Source organism: Mustela putorius, unplaced genomic scaffold, assembly GCF_011764305.1.
Source record: "Mustela putorius furo isolate JIRA1106 unplaced genomic scaffold, ASM1176430v1.1 tig00001535_pilon_pilon_pilon, whole genome shotgun sequence".
Lineage (NCBI taxonomy): Eukaryota > Metazoa > Chordata > Mammalia > Carnivora > Mustelidae > Mustela > Mustela putorius.
In genome coordinates this window covers 23,588-45,365 of record NW_025421787.1, presented here as the reverse complement: position 1 = coordinate 45,365, position 21,778 = coordinate 23,588, and the positions used below count along the sequence as shown (strand labels likewise).

The 21,778-nt window shown below is 37.5% G+C and overlaps 1 protein-coding gene across 1 annotated transcript in view; it reads right to left on the bottom strand.

Annotated features, from left to right (window-relative positions):
* The window catches only part of LOC123394141 (ligand of Numb protein X 2-like), a 39,791-nt gene extending 18,407 nt beyond the window's left edge, over positions 1–21,384 (bottom strand). Inside the window, exons 1-10 of the mRNA XM_045087812.1 lie at positions 21,357–21,384; positions 20,777–20,923; positions 19,267–19,302; positions 16,640–16,789; positions 15,854–15,991; positions 12,647–12,757; positions 8,263–8,287; positions 7,077–7,142; positions 3,669–3,916; positions 2,243–2,448 (exon numbers count right to left, since the gene is read on the bottom strand). Of these exons, the coding sequence (XP_044943747.1) occupies positions 2,243–2,448; positions 3,669–3,916; positions 7,077–7,142; positions 8,263–8,287; positions 12,647–12,757; positions 15,854–15,991; positions 16,640–16,789; positions 19,267–19,302; positions 20,777–20,923; positions 21,357–21,384 (1,155 nt within the window). The remainder of the gene's footprint in view (positions 1–2,242; positions 2,449–3,668; positions 3,917–7,076; positions 7,143–8,262; positions 8,288–12,646; positions 12,758–15,853; positions 15,992–16,639; positions 16,790–19,266; positions 19,303–20,776; positions 20,924–21,356) is intronic.
* Between the last annotated feature and the right edge of the window lie 394 nt (positions 21,385–21,778).

Sequence of the window (21,778 nt, the reverse complement as noted above, 5' to 3'; positions counted from 1 at the left end):
GTTTTCGGCAGGGAGCCTGCTTCTCCCTCGGCCACTGCCTGCCACTGTCTGCCTGTGCTTGCTCTCTCTCCCTGTGTAAGCTGCAAAAAAGGGCAATCTGGTTCTTTTTGTCTTGGCCACAAAGGTGTCAAAATGTGAAAACCAGCTACAAGAGTTCCTCCACGGAGAATCAGTTTAGGAGCTGGGGTAGAAGGAATACAGGGTAAGGTGTCCAGAGAGCTGTGCCAACCTCATGCAACCAGAATACTACTAATATCGTAAAAGGACAGCAAACACAGGAATGCGGTATAGATGATAGGATCAGAAACTGGATTTCACATTAGCTGGATTAGTTATATTTCCTGTATTCTCCTATTGCCTCTTCGGATTTAGTCAAGAACAAAACACTGGAAGTTCAGTCTGTGTCAGCCAGGCCAAGTGCAATGAAGGAGGGGTTTTGGGCCCAAGTGTCGAAGTGGAAATCACAAACTACAAGAGGCAGAATACAGATGGGCGTGGAAACCAAAGCCAGGAACCCCCAGTGGAAAGGTCAATCCTTGCTGCTCTTGGAGCCTAGTTTGTCTGTCTTCCCCTCTGGACATTTCTCTTGAAGAATTAAAAATCCTAGAGGTTCTAAGTTTGGTTTTAATGAAGAAGACAGCTATTCCCAACAGGATATCATAACCAAATCCACTCTTTTATTGACTCAGCAAGTTTGTCCTGGGTATCGACTCCAGGCACAGCTCTGTGAGAAGCCTGTCCCATAGTACGTAATAATGGCGGCTGCCATCCCCAAAGGAAGACACTGCATTTGAATAACTCTCTGTGACCAATTATGCATTCAGTGGTGAAGAGAAGGAATGTCTTCAGCACTTAGTGTGAGAAGAGGTCTGAATGGGTGAAAATGGCAGGGCAGGGCTTTCTGGATGAAGGTGGGGAAGCTGTAGCACAATGGGGACAGGCTGGAACGTGGAGGGAAGCAAGGAGACTGCTATGTCTGGCTTTTCTGCTACATTATACATTCTATGAGGGCAGGGCTTGCTTTTTGCTCTTAATTATACCCTCAGCTCTGACCACCATGCCTATGATGTTTCAGTAATACACCGATGGCTACAGCTGAAAGAAAAAGCAAGGGTGAAGGCTGAGGGGACAGGTTGTGTAAGACTTCAAAGAGGACCTGGACTATTAGATTAATCAGTATGGACTTGATTCTCTGGTCCAATCTATCCAGGGAAAGCAGAGTCACAGGTGAATTAACCGCACAATGTCATACCGGATTTCAGAGCAGGGTAGGGAGGCAGGGGTTTTGATTCTCCTGGGTTAGACATGAAGCAGTGAGGGCACAGACCAGAGAGATGGCAGGGAAAAGAGAAGGGGTGAATACCAACAGACTGTGCGGAAGGACCCAGCAGTGAAATCGAGGAGGCAAGAGTCCTTGAGCTTGGGTTCCTAGAAGACATCTTTTATCATTCATGCCTATTTCTTCTCTCCTAAATATCCATTCTTTTAGCTTCAAGTACCACATACACTTGCATGGGTCATATATCCAGGTCAATTTTCACATACACTCTAGAATTCACATGAACAGTAGATTTCTGGACATCTCATGCTCATCAGTATGCCCTCTAACATAATATCATCTTGCCCGAAGCAAGTTCATTTGTTGGAGTAGCTCATTCTTTTTAAAGAGAAGAGGGAGAGGGTAGCACCAAGGATTAGTGCAGAGTCAGGCTGTTTGTGGATGAGAGTGCATTTGAGAGCCAACAAGAGGTGGTCATGATTTTCTAATTCTATCTTAAATTCAATGCTGTAAGTTTTAAGTAACTTGTGCTGTGTGACCTGTCTTTTCTAGATTATAGAAATCCGTGTAGAGAAGGATGAATCAGACAACGAAGGAAACTGATGGATGGTACCCTGGGACTAGGGATAGAGCCAATGGGACAAGAGAATTTAGCAGTTAAGGTGGCCCTGAAATAGACAACCATGGAGACCAAGCCAGGAGGAATCCAGCTGGCCTGGAGAGCCACACACTGAGGCACATGCGGGATCCAATTTAAGATGGCGGTAAAAATACATTCCATGAGTTTGGGGGAAATCGGAGAAATTACTGATAAATTATGATCTGTTTAGCACTAAAAAAAAAACAGTAAAACTTACCTTTTTATAAGTCAGATTCCACAGTACCCTAATTTCCCAAGTTTTAAATTGATGAATAAGAGCAAAAAAAGAGGCAAGTTAACAAAATAATTTAAAAAATTGATACCTGAAGAATTGGTTCTCCAGCAAGAAGTCTTCCATCTTTGGTGATCACCCCATCCCGACAGACTTCCTGGATAACAATGTATCTGTTGTTCAGTGGCGCTAAACCTCCGCCCACAATCCTAATTCCTAGCTGAATATAAGGATCAGACCGGTGAATTTCAATTGTAGTAATTTTGCCTTCTGGAAAACTAACCGGCTGTTGCGTAGCTGCCAAGGTAAAAATGAGAGGGAGAAAAATAGAAAGAAAAACGTTTTATATTTTGATTATCTTCACGTAAGTAAGTTATCATCTATCATTAGTGATGACCTTATGTTAATAGATGATTCATAACAAAGCAATACCACGGGATAAGAAAAACAGAATGACCAAAACACCAATAGATAAGATTAGGAAAACACTTCCTCTTCGAAAGGTGAATAATCAACAAATAACTACTATGCATCAGATCACTAGGGACCACATAGTGATCTGATAAAGAAATATAAAGACAATATCATCTTGTCCTAATTGATCAGAGAAACTCTGACCCATGAAACAGCTGTAAACAGTGCAAGGCAGTACATATGAAATAAAAAAGACAAACTCTGTGACATACAATCACCGTAGTGGTTGACAAAATAACCACATTAAGCAAGAAGAGGAGGGTCTTGATCTGAGCAGTAGGAGATAGAAGAATTGTTATAGCCATGGCTGGGAAAACTTGGATTTGTAGAAAACTTGGAATTTTCATAAGAGATAAACCTATTTAAAAGTAAGACAAAGGGCCAACTACTAAGATATGCCCAAGATCTATGACTAGAGGTTTTCTGCCTGATTCCTGGTGGGTCATGTAGACAGATCAGTGGCTGCTACCAGAGGACAGCAATAGTCAGACACATGACCTTGGGAGTCAGATACATACCTAGCCATTTCGTGGCTCTCAGACTTTGACCAATGACTCCCTAAGTTTCCTCATCATTAAAAAAAAGCCAGTATTGGTACAAGCATTTAATAAGTTAATATATGTAAAGTGCCTGGCACAGTGCTGACACAGAATAAGCACATAGGCTGAGGTATTATTTTTGTTCTTCTTGATGCTGTGGATTTCTTAGTCAAGAAGCAATAGGCTTCAAAACAAACAAACAAAAGAAGCCTGCTGATGACCAGTGAATTTGTGGACTACAACAGAAGAGGGGGAGGGGGAAGAATAAGCCTCAACGTAAGACTCGCTTTCTGTTTCTAAACGGCAAACTGTTAGACTTGTACACTTAAAGGGTGAATATGTGATACGTGAAGCATATCTCAGTAAAATTGTTTGTTGAAGAGGAAAAACAACAACAACAACAACAACACCCCATGGAGGGAAAGTAATAGGGAGTACTGAGAAGAAAGGAAATATCTGATTTGAAAACAGATGAAAAGCAAAAGCAAGGTGAAGAGCACATACTGTCAGTGGCCGTGTTCTCCTCCAAGGCGGGGTTGTCCAGGCCAGGCTCCTCAGGCCACGGGGGCAGAGACGCTGATATCAAGCTGCACTCAGCAGGTGCTGTGCCTGTCCTTGAACAGTCCGTTTCGAGGGATAAAGTACCTGGAAGATCTATTACAGTGGTTCCATTTTCATTCTCAATCTCTGTCTGAGCTTTATCAGTTTTCCTCCTTTCTAGGGCAAGTCTCCGATGAAAAGCTCCAGGACATCTAGAGAGAGAGCATTAGGGGGTTCCCAGATGATTTGAAAGGAAAAATGATTGACAGCTTGTGCCCCAACAACAGAATAGCCACTGCTTCATTGCCAAACTCACCTAGAGGTAATCCACAAGTGGTATGTAATTCTGATTTTAACCTCTGCTCAAACTAAGTTCCTACCACACTGTGTAGCAAACTTAAAACAGGCGTTGGCATATATAGTGGCTTCGTGCACGTCTCAAAAAATACTTCAATAAAAACCTGTATTCAGATACATACTAGTCCCAGAAATACACCAGCACAGTTGACGTTACCCTGCAAATACTATTCTGAGATCCTGATTGCATAACCCCCTTTTCACAGGGATGGCTTAACTCCTTAACAGGAGTGGAAACAGCTGTCTTCTTCCACAATGTGCTCCTGCATCCAGACTTGGACCCTGAGTGACACTGTTCCTTTCCAATCTCAGGGCCAAGGGTACACATTCATTTATTAGTGAGAAGCAATACATCTGAGGCTCTGCCACTTGCAGAAAAGCAGAGCAAAGGCTCAAGAGGCTGCATATGGTGGGTGGCGGTCTTATGTCTAAACTGCAGACTTCATTCAATGATAGTGTTTTTAAAAATCTCAAATTTCATGAAAAATCAAGTATAGGATAAATTTATTGAAAACTGGAAGCTATCCCTTAGCTGTAAAAGTAATGAATTTTCCCTCACAAACTAAAGAGAAGTTGTGGGTTTCAAGTTCTTGCAAAAGATTGCTATGGAATTTCTTTATTTAGATTTTTCTCATTCCTGGTTTCCTCATCACCTTATTAAGAGGACAAAGGATTTCCCTTCTGCACTGTTGTGCCGCACTCCAGGAAATGTTCCTGCAAGGACCTGACAAGTAACTTGGAATATTGTATCACTGAGAAAAACGATTTTTGTCAAGTAAGTAGATTGCATGAGAAATGCATTTTAAAACTCTTTCATTCGGGGCGCCTGGGTGGCTCAGTGGGTTGAGCCGCTGCCTTCAGCTCAGGTCATGATCTCGGAGTCCTGGGATCGAGTCCCGCATCGGGCTCTCTGCTCAGCAGAGAGCCTGCTTCCCTCTCTCTTTCTCTCTGCCTGCCTCTCCATCTACTTGTGATTTCTCTCTGTCAAATAAATAAATAAAATCTTTAAAAAAAAAAAAACAAATAAAACTCTTTCATTCAATAAAAAAATGGTGACAAAAAGTGGATCATAAAACAATACTTGAGATTAAAACTATAGGGAAAGATTCAATTCCCCAAATGCATATCACACACTGGTATCCATATGTGTAACAGCCAGTCTTCTATGGAGAAACAGACTAGGAACAGGGTGTGGGAAGGAAACATAAGCAGAATGTGCACAGCTAAGAAAGAGCCTAGCTAACAACTACAAAATCCTAAAAACTAAGTAACTGTAAAGCCCCTCTTATCTTATCCAAGAATAATTTTTTTTTTCTGTTCTTTTTTTTTTTTTTTTTTTTTGTCAGAGAGAGTGAGCACAGGCAGAGACAGAAAGAGAAGCAGGCCTCCTGCTGAGCAAGGAGCCAGATGTGGGACTCAATCCCAGGACTCTGGGATCATGACCCGAGTCGAAGGCAGCCTCTTAACCAACTGAGCCAACCAGGTGTCCCCATGAATAAATTTAAAACTGGATCCCTGAAGTTGTTAGGTAAAGAACCAGGTATACTCACATCCCAATGGAATAGCAAATTGCTAAGAGGGACTAAAGACAGGTATTTTGTGTGATATCACAGAGAACTATGGAAGAACGCATTCATCGAGCACTCAGGAAGGTTACAGAGGACTATGCAACACCCACCTTTAAACAGATGGGGAGCTGGGCAAACTGAGACAGAACAACTAGCCAGGAGGAGACGATGAAAGACTTCAAACTACACAAGGGAGGCAAGAGTGCCAACAAAGAAAAAATGATCATAGATTATACCATAGAAAGAAAAAACAAGTACATATGAATGGCAAAAAACATGAGCCTCATTAACATTTATAACTAAGACATACGACTGGCAAGTCATCAGAATTGTTAATAGTTAAAAAGCTTAATATAATTTTTATTTAATGGATGACAGATTTTTAAAAACATATTTTTCTACCTTGCTTGCATGATATAGCAATTTAGTCAGCAAGTACTCTTAGGAAAGAAACTAGTTAAGAGTATCAGCTCTTCCACTATTGACAACCTCTTCCATTTATTAACAACCTCTCTGCCCATATTCTTATTTATATAACAAAGATAAGACGGCCTAACTCATAGAGCTGTCATGAAAACTAAATTCCTTAAAATACTGCCTCATAAATAATAAGAACTCAATACAAACTAGTGACTACTAGTATCATAGCAACTTAAAAGTACTCAAGCTAGGGCTCCTGGGTGTCAGTTGGTCAAGCGACTGCCTTCGGCTCAGGTCATGATCCTGAAACCCAAGACTGAGTCCTGCAACTCACTCCCTGCTCAGCAAGGGGTCAGCTTCTCCCTTTGACCCTCCCCCCTCTCATGCTCTCTTTCTCTCTCTCTCAAATAAATAAAATCTTTTTTTAAAAAGCACACATGCTATACAGTTTTCTTACAGAACATCTGTATCAAGTCTTATAACCTATAAGACTTAAATAAAACAAAACAAAACCCTACAATAAAATTACTTTAAGTTAGTTAACCTGAGCAGTTTCTGTTTTCAACTTGTCAATACTGGGGGTGTTCCTCTGTAATCCACTGGCAGCCAGTGACAGAGTTTTAATATCTTCTTGTACTTTAAGCATGGCTTTTGAAGACATTCTACTAATTTCTTCTTGTACCTGTTTCTGTTCCTTCACAAATTTCCTAAAAAGATACATAAAACTGAATTCCAAAAAAATACTCCTTTGGTTTCCTATAGGAAAAAAGTATATTTACTATAGGCTGGTCAGAGTCCTAGTGTTTTTTAAAAAGGAAATATTAAAAATTCATCCACAGTTCACATGCTTTTTTCAGACTGACAATAAAAGAATTTTAATACCCATTATTCTGCTTTGTTTATAAAAATATTAAAATTTTTACCAACACCCAAGTTAAAATGTTTAAGAGGAAGAAGAGATGTTCCGCTTAAAATAGATTCTAACATTCTTCAACATGATATATCTAATTACATTTGACACACTTACTGGAGGTTTTCAACATCCTGGCAGATGACAGGAGGGAGATTTTCATCCTTCAGTGCTTTACTATCCCTGAGAAAAATGCCACAGATAGATTAAAGCCATTGAGGTTCTAAAAAGCTGACAGCTGAGTTCCACTACGGAAGTGTTAAAGGGGAGGAGGTAAAACAAATATTCCCCATTTATAGCTCTTATGGTTGATTTCAAATCTCTTTATAAAAATGTTGTTTCCTGACCTTTAAAATAGCTTTAACAATTCATCTGACGGGGAGATTTCTCTTCTAAAAGGACTGGCACCTATCAGAAGTACACATAAATGCATCTGACCAAATGTTTAAGAAAAAAAATTAGAAAATACAAGAGATTAAATATTGAACTATGTTCCCCTGGCTCAAAAACTCTATGACTGATCTTTTCTTTCGTTCAAAAATATTAAAGCATTCATTAAAGAAAGTCTACAAACTTCTCATAATGAGATTCTCATTATATTTTACTTCATTTTTAGAATTTCAATTTATTCTTCAACAAAATAAAACCTAGGGATAGACTAAGGGAATCATAAATATTTAGTGAGAATAGGAAGAGGTGAAATGTGGCATGGTGTAATGGAATTATGAGTTAAAATTCAGTCACAGATCTGCTACTACTTCCTTGATAGAACCTGAAGCAAACCTCAGTCTCCTACAGCTTTCTCACTTATGAAATAGGGCTAAAGTATACAGAAGATATTTTGGAGGCATGAACTTGATCATTTATTTACACATGTTTTATCTAATGTAATACAAATTAGGTGAGAAAATGGAAGTGCTAGTAAAAATAGTGATCTTCAAACCTATCTGATGTATATTATAGATAGAGGCTTTTCTCCCTCTTCATCATCAGAAAATAAATGGGACTGGTATAGTAGTTTATATAGAAAAGGTATATATACCTAAAACTGAGCATAAAGTATTCCAGAAAGCAGTGGTTATAAACTTTCCTAATGATTAAAAATTAAAGACCTGACCTGCCAAAATCTTTCCAGAGCATATCATATGTTTATTATTTTACTTTAGACAAAAACTGATTCAAAGAATTTTTCTTCTACATGTCTATATAGTTTTTTTTTTTTACTTCCGATGAGACCACCTGCCTATAAATTAACAAATAATTCTTCAAATAAAATACTTTAAAAGTTAAACTGTAAACCTACTCTGGTCTTGTTCCTGTTTTATCACCTAGAAAATTCAAGAAGCTTTATGTAAAAACGGGTCATTTAACAATGTATTCCAAATTCAAGTTTTAATTTAACACAAACTTAGGTATAAATAGAAACTTCTAAGCATTTTTCGGACAGTCTCGTAGACATCATATGAGGTCACTTGTCACAAACTCCAAACAACATACTATGGGGACATATTGGTATACACATAAACAGATAATTACGTAGCTGATTTGTATCTATTTCTTTCAAGGGAGAGATTCTTCCTCTTTCAACTATCTTCTATGAAAAATATTCTTGCTTAGCACAGTTGACCTCCTGCAAGTTCTACTGGATGCTTTCTTAGGTTCTATCATTTTAGAATACTAAAATATGTCAGACTACCCGGATGTCTCTAAATATTTTACAAAAGCAGCAATTTTTTTAAGATGATGTTTTTTTTAATGTGTGCAGATAGATCAACAGCTTTCTTACGAACACTTATTTAGTGGTTATCATTATTAGTGTATGTCTAAAAGTAGAAAAGTAAAAATGCTCCGTCAGCAAACTGCAGTGACTCACTTTCTGCTTTCCCAGAATTTACTTCACACTGCAAAATAAGACCTGCTTAATGAAGGAAATACAGGAACACACAAAACTTCATCCCATCAGAGAACCTTAATGATTCCTCTTTCAACCTGTTTTGGTACTTACACACACATTTTTAAACGTGATCGGGATGACATAAGTCATGTGCACATATTTTCTCAGGATGTTGAAATTAAGTCTTTTTCATGTCACTTAACATGATTTTAAATGACCACAGAATACTGATGACATAGCTGTATCAGAAACTTTATGCCCAACCCTCTTCTTAACATGTACGCATTTACTATATAAACAATGCTGCTACAGTCAATGCCTTTATCTCCAAATACTTGTGCATGACTTTATTTGTATTCCACAAAAAGAGGAATTTATAGGTCAAAGATTACATCAAGGAAAACCTACGTATTATCAACTGATCATTTAAAACAACTGTTCCAATTTATCTTCCCACCTACAACAAATAAGTAATTTTTCCGTCACACCATCTACAACAATGGACATTTTTCTGAAACAATCACTGCCAGTACATAGGTGAGAAATGCCACTTCATTATCATCTAAATTCATATTTCTGACAGTACTAAGTAAAACATTTCAAATATTAATTATACAAGTCTATTTCTCCTTGAGTGAATGGTCTATTCAGGCTATTTGAGGTATATCTGAGGTATGTTTCTCACTGACTTCTCAGAGCTATTTCAACATGAAGCATATTAATTATCTCATACATATACTTTATGTGTCTATTTCTAAAATGAGACCTTCATTTCAAGATACATCTCAATTTCAGATGTTAAAATGTGAAGAAAAAAAGCATCTAAACAGCTAGTATTTTACTTCCAACCTGTCCTTTACCTTTTGCCTTTGTCCATAGGGTTTCTTTTGTTTACCTTTTTAATCTAACTACAATTTATTTTTCCTTACTTTGTATGTTGATATTTCTCTTTCATAGTTTAACATTTCTGAAATTGATATCCATGTTCTAGAGATGCAAGCCTTTGACTGGATGAGACACAGTAAGATAAAGGAGGGATTTAATTTTTTTCCCAGACTTCAACTTTTTTATTCATTAGCATCCTATTTTGCTCTCTCTTTGATATTCCATTTTTATTATATTTACAGAAGTCTGTATACACACAAACCTGCGTATATAAAACTTAGGCCTGTTTTTGGCCTACCGTGGGCCCTGACTAGTCCATCTAGCTTGGCATCTGTAATACCTGTGGACTGCTGTCAAAGCTCACTCTCAGCACTCCACCTCTGTTCCTGCCCTCCTGCACATTATCATCCACATGGCTGCCAGAATGCTCTTCTTCAAACACGTATCTCATGTCCTATTATTCACATCAAACCCCTAGTGGGTCTCAACTGTCCTCCGTGTAATTACAAAACTCTTTAAGATGACATACACGGCCCTTCCCTTTATGACATCTGGAATCTGATCTTCCCATGCTGCAGATCGCTGGTTTTCCAGCACTTCTTCAAAAGAGTAAAGATCATCCTTGTCTCTAGATCTTACTCCATGCTGCCCCCACTTAGAGACCACTGCTTCCAACCCCTCTTCATCTATCAAACCCAATACAGCAGGTCCAGGCTAACTGATGAAGCTGCTAGGGAAACAGAGAAATCCTTTAGATTAATAAAGAACCCCTGGACACGTATAGCAGGTTAAAGGAACTGGATGTGCTATATCAGGTCATGTGCACTTATTCCACATACCCCTTTGGTTCAACTCTGAGGCACAACACAAGAAGAAGACAATGGGGGAAGGTGGAGTGGCGCGGGGGGGGGTGGGTGGGCGCGAAGGGACATTAACTCCTTATATTTCTCTTACTCCTTTGCCTCTATCAAGTCTTTCATGTGGAGCCTAAAAGCAATTGCAATAAATAGAGAACCAGTTTCCTAATTAAAATCAAAGTAGTTCAAGGGTACCAGACTGCTTCAGCTGATTAATAAAAAAAGCTGCTAAAACATCTAAGATAATTTCTTCTAATTTTGATGCGGCTACAAAGAAAACTAAGTAAAACCAAGAGACAATCCCCTATGTTTAAAAATCAATTTTCGGGGCGCCTGAGTGGCTCAGTTGTTAAGCATCAGCCTTCAGCTCAGGTCATGATCCAGGGTCCTGGGATCAAGCCCTGCATCAGTCTCCTGGCTCAGCAGGAAGCCTGCTTTTCCCTCTCCTACTCCCCACTTGTATTCCCTCTCTAGCTGTCTCTTCTTCTCTGTCAAATAAAATTTAAAAAAAAAAGCAAAATAAAATAAAAATCAATTTTCATTCAAAGTTATCCTAAATTTTCTAAGTTTAAAAGGATTTTAGGATAGCCAGCTTTTAAAACAGTACTTTACCCTAGAATCGTCTACATCCAAATAAAAAATTCTTGCACAGATATATGGACACCTTCAACTGTTACTCATTCTAAGTTTTTCAGAGGATTCAATGCAATACGAGAAACATGCTTTCATCAGAGGCAGAAGACACAATGCAAGACAAAACAAAAAATCATGCACAGGGAATCAACAAAACTAAAACATATTTCAAAATGAATCTGGGTTGGTAATTTTTTAAAAAGAATATCCAGCATTGCAAGAGCACAGTGAGAACGGCATTTTCATACTGGCTGGTGGGTAATAAATTGGTAAACTCTATCTAGAAAGTAATTTTACAATATTTACGAAGAGTCTCCAAAAATCTCCCTCTCTTTAAGCCAGTGATTCAGTTTCTAGGTATTTGTCTTTAAAAAATAATCAAAAATATGAATGAAAATTTATAAGAAAAACAAACACATAGAGAGCATTCATTATGTGCCTGGCTCTACTGAAGTCTTATAAAGTGTAATCCTTGGGCCACAATGTCAAGTAGTTACTGTTCTTTTCCCCCACTTTACAGATAAAGAAACTAAAGCACAGAGGGATGAATAACTTGAACAAGGTCACAGAGCTTATCAACAGTGGAGGGGATCTGAAGCCAGATTTCAGCTCAAGTCTATCCCCTTAAGCTACAATACCACATTGCCTCTCCCCATAAAGATGCTCAATATGTTGATACTTCCTAGAATATACGAACTGAATACAAACACTAATAATGGAAGGACGGCTGATTAATGATGTATCGATTCATAAAGCTGACTTAAGCAGCAATAAAACACTCCTAAAGAATTACTGAACTGACAAATATTGGCGATATAACATATGAGAAAGAACAGGTTACAAAGCAATCCAGTTGACCTTTGAACAATGCAGGGATTAAGGGTCCTAAACACCCAGGCAGTTGAAAATCTACACATAATTTGACTCCCCAAAATCTTTACTAACAGCTTCCTGCTGACCAGAATGTTTACTGACAATATAAAGTCTATTCACACACACTCTGCATGTGATATGTACTACATACTGCATTCTTACAATAAAGTAAGATAGAGAAAAGAAAATATTAAGAAAATCGTAAGGAAAACACATTTACAGGACTCCACTTTTACTGGAAAAAATTCACATATAAGTGGACCTAACCAGTTCAAAGCATGTTGTTCAAGTATCAACTTATATACCATACATGTGTTCATGATCCCAACTTAAGAACATATATTAATACACACACTGATAGCTACATAACCGTATGCATAAACAAAACTCAGTTTTCTAGGGAAATAAAATCTTAAACACATAATACACAAAAATTTGTGAGATATAAAGTAAATGTAAAAGTAAAAACTTTACTACTGAACATGTAACTAAAAATCTTACTGACATAGAAATTTAAGTTACTGTTAGAACAGAACATTACTTACTCTTTTTATCTGATGAGGTACGAAAATCTATACCACCAAGACCTTCATTGCCTGCAGTTGAAGTAGCTGCTGTGGTTCCCAAAGTCAAGCCTAAAGCATTCTGTCCAAATCCTACAAATAAACCAAATATAATTTACAAAGTCTTTACAATGATTTTCCCTCAATGGACAAAATTCTCAAATGCTTTCAAGCTGGATCCCATTTTACTTCATAATTGGTTTAAGCAAATAACATGGAATAAGTCTAAAGCTGGGATTTAATGGTGTATGTAGTCTGGATAATAGAATTTTAACTTCTTTACATTTTAGGTAATTTTTTAAAGTGTAGACACACAATGTCACATTAGTGTACAACAGTGACTTGAAAACTCTATACATGCTGTGTTCACCACAAGTGTCACTACCCTATCTGTCACCATACAACCTTATTACAATACCACGGATGATATCCATCCCTGTGACTGATTCCATAACTGGAAGGTTGTACCAACGCCCCGTCAGCCATTTTGCCTGTCCTCCCTACCCTTTCGGGCAACCATCAGTTCTCTGTGTTTATGGGTCTATTAATTTGTCTTTACTAAAAAGGTCAGAGTTTATCTGTTAATTCAATAAATGTGAACATACTACTTGTTTTTTTTAAATCCTCCTGAAAAAGCAGTTTTAGCTTGTATATTTCCAGGTGAATACTTCTTGTCTTCTAGTCATGCTTTGTAATTGGATACTTTTAAAATTATCAAGTATTGGGGGTGCCTGGGTGGCTCAGTGGGTTAAGCCGCTGCCTTCGTCTCAGGTAATGATCTCAGGGTCCTGGGATCGAGTCCCACATCGGGCTCTCTGCTCAGCAGGAGCCTGCTTCCTCTGCTCTCTCTCTCTGCCTGCCTCTCTGCCTACTCGTGATCTCTCTTTCTCAAATAAATAAATGAAATCTTTAAAAAAATAAAAATAAATAAAATATAAAATTATCAAGTATTGGATGTGTTAATTAACTTGATGGGCATTTACAATGTGCATGTATATATGAAATCACTATGCTCTACACTTTAAATATCTTACATTTACTTCTCAATTATACCTCAGGAAAGCTGGTAACAGATAAATAAATTACATAAATAAAATAATCCCGTAATGATTTATAAGATTTCAGCAAATATTATAAATCTTATAATGCAAATAGTTTCATTATTCATGAAATCTAAAGAACTGAGAGTTAGAAGCCTTACAGTTCAAACATCAAATTTCATACTCCCAAGCTTTTTCAAAAAAAATTTAATGAAAGAAATAGACTTCATTTATTTAAATCCTACCTCACTGACAAAAGGAATTGAAGGGGCTAAACTACAGTTAATCTTAAGTCATGAAGGTATGCTTGTAAATCAAGTAGCAAAATTTTAAAGACCACGCATTGGTAAATCATCTAAGTCCATGCATTACCAAGCTCACATAAGTGTGGTTCTTTTTGGACAGATGCTATTTACTTTAAACAGAGGAAACAGTAGAGGGACTTAATAAAAGCAGGGGATATATGAAGAGTGGATTTTAAATACTGACAATGTGTTAAAAAAAAATACAGCTAAATGAATGTCCATTAAAGAAAAATAAAATACAGGGGTATGTTTAGTTAGCACAACCATAAATCAAGCACTGACGTGTGTCTAGAGCCTAAGAAAAATTGTAGCAGGCCTACAAACTCATTAGAAAGACACAAAAACAATCCTCCACCTCCACTTTCTGTTATTTTTGTGTTTTGCTCTCATAGGACTCTTTAGGAGAGATGTTTAAACACTTATCCTTCAAAGAAATGTATGTTACAGTCATCCAGTGATTCAGTTATTAGGAGATATTTTGAATACCTACAAGGTGAGACTACAGTGACAAAGACAAGTATCTGAAAGATAATGCAAACCTGAATGCTACAAATTTTTACAGATTATCTTCACCAACTCCTTTTTTCCCCTTCCACTGACCCAGAGTTTCTTCACTAAATTTAGTACCTGAACAGAGGACATGAAAGAGCTGTTTAATAGAAAACACTAGGTCATACTCCTTCATCTCTCCCACACGACCAAGTATTAGACACTTAGGAGGTGTTGAGTAAAACTTCTGATATTAAATAGCCATTATACATGAACCTATGTATTAATGGGAATGCTATGATTTTAACATGTTTCAATGCCAAAAAATATGTTTTTCCTAACACATAAATTGTTAAAGAGAAATTATTGATATTATATTGCTATGTGAGATAATTATACAATGTTTTCAAATCAGAGGGAAGCTCTTCTCACTCCTACATGGTATTATATTACATTATATATAGTATCATGTTTCCTATATTATTTATTCACTTATATTTATATATAAATACATTTATAGTATATTTTATTTTTTATTTTTTTTTTATTTTTTTTTATTTTTTTTTTTAAAGATTTTATTTATTTGACAGAGAGAGATCACAAGTAGGCAGAGAGGCAGGCAGAGAGAGAGGAGGAAGCAGGCTCCCTGCTGAGCAGAGAACCCGATGCGGGACTCGATCCCAGGACCCTGAGATCATGACCTGAGCTGAAGGCAGCGGCTTAACCCACTGAGCCACCCAGGCGCCCTATAGTATATTTTAATACTCAAAACATCGACAGAATCCTTAACATGAAGCTAATTTCAAAATAAGAAAGAAATGAAAAATCAATCCAAGATGGAAAATATGAAGTATTCTCTGCCAATTGAATTGATACTTTAGTATTTTGATTGACTAGAATAAATTTAATACTTGTGTTCTAAAACCTTTTCTTCGAAGCACGCTAATACCCTTTCCTGATGCCTGTAATGGAAAGCCATTCTTAAAACCAGGGCTTGAAAGGTCAAGTTGACGTGCAACAAACTTAGATACCAAATGATCCAAGACTCTACAACTTCCATTTATTGATAAATTTCTCTAGAATACTTTATAGGCTCCTTAAATAGGCCCTTCTTTGTTTCTTTATATAGTCATTCAATACTGAGAAACTTTTTTTCTACAGAAAACTTTTTTTCTACAATATGGCTAAGATGTCCAAATATGCATGAAAACCATTATTTTATAATTCAGTTTTCATACTAAATAAAAACATTCAGGTTAAAGAGATAAAGTGGTCTGTTCCAAAGGTCAAAATACAGATAAAGTAAATTTAAATATAAATATTTACTATTTTGGAAAATGAATACCATTAATTACCTGATGTGGCTGTATTTGAACTCTGGAAAAGTGAACCTCCCAAACCAGCTAAGGCTCCCCCTAAGGAAAGGCTTGTTGATGGGGTAGTAGTTGTAGCTGTTGTTCCGCCCAAATTATTTAGGGTAAATCTTGTAGATGCTATAGAAAGTAAAACGGTAAGGCTTCAAAAGGAAACATCATTTCTAAGAACACTGGAGAAAATACAAAACATTCCCCACCACCACGAAAACAGACAGCCCTCACGTCCATGACAAAATTCACTCTAGTAATTTCCTAAAAAACGACTTGCTAAAGATAAAATTACATATACTTAAGAATAAAGAGAAATAAGACCGTAAGGCAAACGCTACTGACACAAATAAGAGTTCTAGGTAACACTAGAATGGTATAAGGTAACGGATTCCAGAGGATAATAAAGAGTTTTCAATCCAGGATGCCAAATTCGCCTTCAAAATGGAATGAATCCTAAGGCAGGCTAGGCTGATGCAAATTCTTTATCCTTTCTTGTCACAAATATGCTCCTTGAAAACAAACTGAATATTAATAGTTTTACATTTTACCTCTCACCCTGTCCCTGCTTTGCTCTGTAAACAGAGATCAATTTCCAGGATGGCTCCTGCTGCTTTAGAGCCAATGATGATCTTTGTAGGATCCTAATTGCTGAGTGATTAAAATAAAAACTTTCCACAACTGAAGTTATCTTGAATAACGTGGATCCCTATATTCACTAGCCAACAAAAAAACAAAATTCAACCACAAAACGTGACTTTTTCCATTCTGCCTCACCTGCTGGAGTTGACGTCAGAGCAGACGAAAGAGTAAGACCACGAGCTGAGGTAGAAGTAATAGGGAGAGCAAATGGTGTGGCAGATGCGGCAAGTTTACTGAATCCTAAACTGAAACCTGTTGTAGACGCAGATGTAGTAGCTGGCGTTCCTGAGTCAAACAAACAAACAAATCCTATTTTACCATGAATGTATATGTCTTACATCAATCAGGATCCCTAAAAGTTCGTGACCGTACTTTTGTAGCTAGAAGGATATGTGGGTAAGTATGAAAAAGGAAAATATAGAAGTTGGAGCCAAATCATGATGAATAATTAAAAGAGGATGCTATGATCTTAGGAAAAGCAAGAAAAAGTCCCATCAATGTGGTCATATTGAAATCCAATTTCAGTTCTACCCCTGGATTTACCTAAAACAGCACTTACCCTTCCTTTGCTCTATACTCAACAGAAAAATATTCCTCCCCTCCAACGCTATTTAAACCACCATTCTCTACTGTTTCCTCTTCCTTTACTTCTGTCAACTCTGCCTACTCCTTCCAGTCTGCTTTTGTCCATCTCCTTCCTCTGTTCAGTTCTTAAATGATACTGCCTATGGCTCCAGGCCTGCTCCCATACTTCCCAACTACAGAATCTCAGCTAGGGCAACATGGGTCTAAATCTACACCTACCCAAGTCTCCACTGGTTAGCTCTACCGGGATGTCCCTTAACTATCCGCCTCTACGCCTCCCTACACAAAACGTTTCCTAAACCCCCTGCCGTGGTCCACTCAGTTGCTCATGCCAGAAACCATAATCAGCACTGACATCCCTTCTCTCTCTTGCATTCTACTATCCACAAATCCTGCTGATTCTACTGCAGAAATAGCTCTGGATTACAAGCATCCTCAAAACCCTTAGCTCAGGTCATCTTCCTCTCAAGAACAATTATAACCTCTTAATTTGTTTCTGTCCCTCTAAACTTTAATCTTTTCTTGGAATTATTTCAGTAACTTTAAAAAAGAAGAAGCAAGAACACCAACAAAAAAATAATACCCTGGTGATTCTCTCTGACTGAAGGCTCTTATTAGCTCTATACTATCTCTACCCTAGAGTCAAAAGGCGTGGCACACAACCACCTTTCCTATCTACTTCCAATCTGCTCTTCACACCCCCTCTCTCCCTACCATTCCCACTTCTGAAACCTAAATTCTAACCAAACACTTTTCCTACTTCCCTGAGTCCCCTTATGACTGGGCAGTTGCACGTCTCCATCAGGAATGATGTTTCCTGCCTCCCAAAATAAACTTCTACTCTTATCTTCCTCTACTTCTCTTGGTGCCTTTCATACATGTTAGAGCACTTATCAGGTCATACAAGAACATGTTACTATACCTGCCAGTCACCTTCACCTCATCACCCACTGAATGCCTTACTCATGCTCATGCTCTTGACAATATTAGTATCACCTGCACCACCAGTATCATCACCACACCAACAGCTAATACTAAATGTTCAAAGCATTATGTATACCCAAGGCCACAGAGTTAGGAAGTAGTAGCTACTCAAAACTATTATGAGGAAATACATAATGACCTGCATTTTGGCTTTCCTTAAAGGCACTGAGAGAAGCAGCTGCCAGAAATTAAACTTCTGGATTGCCCTTACAACAACCAGAAATTCCTGCCAGGGTACAGTGCTCTAAAATCCTGTATGGGTTCTAAAATCTCAGAAAACAAGAGAATCCAACTGCTTGCCCCGAAGCCAATCCTGTCCAAAACTCTGGTAGTGAACAGATGGGTTACACTTTCTGCTGGTCACAGGTGAGTAGCATCCAAATGAACAAAGTCCACCAATCTTTGGTTTACTTCAAATGTTAATTAAATTAATAAATTTAACTTTGAGTTTCCTCACTGTCCTTTCATTCATTCATTTCCTTTGACATTATTTTTTTTTATTTTTTAATTTTTTATAAACATATAATTTTATCCCCAGGGGTACAGGTCTGTGAATCGCCAGGTTTACACACTTCACAGCACTCACCAAAGCACATACTCTCCCCAATGTCCATTGGGGAGAGTATGTGTGTATGTAAGTAGTGTGTATGTAGTAAGTATGTGTGTATGTAGTATGTGTGTATGTAAGTAGTAAGTATGTAAGTAGTGTGTCATCCTACTTACTCACATTCCCTTCGGCGTATCGCTACAGAGAACCATGGCATTTTTGAGCTGGAAAGAAATACAAAAACCTTTCAGTCCTACCCTTGTTTTACAGATAACCAAAAGCTGCCAGATACTACATGACTACCTAAGACCTCACAATGATTTGGAATTACAACCAGGGCTTAATTCTAAGACTTCTGGTCTAGAGTTTGTTGCCATTTCCACTACACGGGTTCAAATGACTATAAAAATACAATGTAAAATAAACCTCCAGAGAAAAAACCATTTCTTTATTTAAAGGTTTTTCCTGAATTAAAAAGTCATTGACTTTTTTAAAAACTCCAGTACTGAAAGGCTGTATAATGAGTCAGTGTCTGTGATCTATTAGGTTCCTTACATGCTTCCTTCTATACCCCAGCTCTGTGAGATAATAAGAAAGAGAAGAGAAGAAAACCACAGATCTGGGATCTTTCCTCAAAAATCCTTACCCAGAGTTAATCCTGTAGTTATAGTTGCTGCTATTCCTGGGGACAAAAAGAGAAATAAAATTTAATCATCAATGGCAGATGACATTTTGGGGGTGTTATTACAAGGGCAAGACTTAGAGTCATCCTCAGGATATGATACTACAACAACCAGTATCTTCTACCATGACCGCTAGTAGAAACGTTCTTCCTAGAGCACTGGTTTTCATATTACCAGCTATATATAATTATATAGGGAATAAGATTTATAAATGCAAACAACGACTGCTTATAACATTAGGCAAGGAGAAAAAAAGCTACTCTAAGCAAACACTGGCACACAAAGTTGTTTCAAGGAGCTCACTGGAGGCTCCCGCATCCTGCAGTTCTTACATTTTCTATGTGTGGCTGTGAAAAGTGGCAATCAAAGCTGGAATGTCAATGCATAAAGTGGTAACAGAGACCAAGAGGCCCTGCGGGTACAGAATAAAGAGTAAATAGAGAAATAAGCTTTTGAAATGGGAGCATTACTGACACATATTTTTAATAACCAAATATCTTTAAGTATTAAAAAACAGATTTTTATTATCGAAATGTCTACCAGAAACCTTGACCTTTTGCCCTTTTCCCATCGAAACAACTCTTTTAATAATATAAAAACTTAAAACGTCGGGGAAGGTAAATTATAATGTTATAGCAAGAAACGATGCTGACTGCCCCATATATGCAAATTAAAAAACGTCCAAATTGGTAAACTTGATTTATCTTCACTAAGGTGAAACACTGCATTATATACTCTCATGTAAAAATTAAATTAATTCTTTATATTTCAAGAGGTATATCTCCTTTGTGTCAAGTATACCAAAAAAGAAGTTATTTTAAAAAGAAATCTTGGGATGCCTGCGTGGCTCAGTTGGTTAAGCGGCTGCCTTCAGCTCAGATCATGATCTCAGGGTCCTGGGATCAAGTTCTGCAATGGGCTCCTTGCTCAGTGAGGAGCCTGCCTCTCCCTCTGCCTCCTGCTCCCCCTGCTTATTCTCGCTCTCTCTGATGAATAAATAAAATCTTTCTTTAAAAAAATCACATTTCTTCAAATTTGTTTCTCTTCTTTTTTGAAGATTTATTTATTTTTGAGAAAGAGCTTGGGGGAGGAGGAGGCAGTATGCAACAGGAGGATAGGGAAATAGAGACAGAATCTCAAGCCGACTCCCCAAGGAGCTTAAAGCCCAAAGAAGGTCTCATTCTGCAAGCATGAGATCATGACCCGAGTGGAAATCAAGAGTTAGACCCTTAACCAACTGAGCCATCCAAGAACCCCTAAATGGGTGTTTTCATTTACACTAGAATAGATCATAACCGATGTGAGGCCTACCACTAGCCCTTAAACCACATCCCTATATATCTTTCCATCTTCATATTTACCATGTTTTAGGTCTGACATCAATGACAATCCCTATAAAGGGCAGAGATATAAACCAGAACCTTAAAAAGAATATCCCACAGCTACTCCCTGAAATGTGACAATCCTCCTTACCTGTATTTGTTCGTCCCAGAGTGAACCCAGTGGTAGGTTTCGATCCAAAGAGCCCGGTTCCAAAACCACCTGAAGGAGCAGATGTCGTGGCAGGAGTTGCAGTGCTTCCAAGAGTTCCAAAATTGAGACCCACTGAAGGGTTTCTTACTTATAAAGAACACAAAATAAAGTCTACTGGAACCAGTATTTCCTAAAGAAAAATAAAAATTAACTCTTCAAGGTTAAACACTTTCTTTCTTTTCACATATTCAATATATTGCCATAGAATACAAAAAGAACTATCAATTTATTTTTAACCAACCCAATTCAAATAGTCTCCTGTTCTCTTTAAAAATAAGTCACATACAAAAGATTTCAGATCCCAAGGAAATCATAAACAGTATCACATATTCTCCTTTTCTAAGTTTTATTGACAGCGTATTTTAAAATGGCCACAGAGAAGTCCTATGAATGTGGATCATTTTCCTCATGAATGACTCACGTATAGTTCATATTTCTAAATACATTTGTTCTTTCCCAACTACTAAATAAAGAAAAATAAAACATACGCAGAAAAGTTCTTTTAAGTGATCTTTGCCACCTCTCTGTTGCTTTATCACCATATTCATGGATTTAGGCAGGGATGGGGGATACAGTTACTTTTCTTGTCACCAAAACAGCATCAAGAACTGGGGTAGGGGTGAGAAGAGGAAAAGAAACATAATCTGGCAAGAGGAAAATACAAAGTAAAAATTACCCTCTATCCAGATTATGTGTTCATAAGCAGAAATTCTCTTCAGAGTTTCTGAAAGCTCAAAAAGAACAGCTGGTGATAGCAAGTGATGTGAACAAAGTTCACAACTTTCAAATGTTCTTATCAAAACTCAAGGGCTCATATTTGCTAACTATAGTGGGAGAACAAATTATTAAAATGAACAAAATGTCTCAACAACCTGACACTCCAAAAATTGTACAGGAGAGTTAAAAGAGAGTATAACACATAACATAATGGGAGCTCCCATT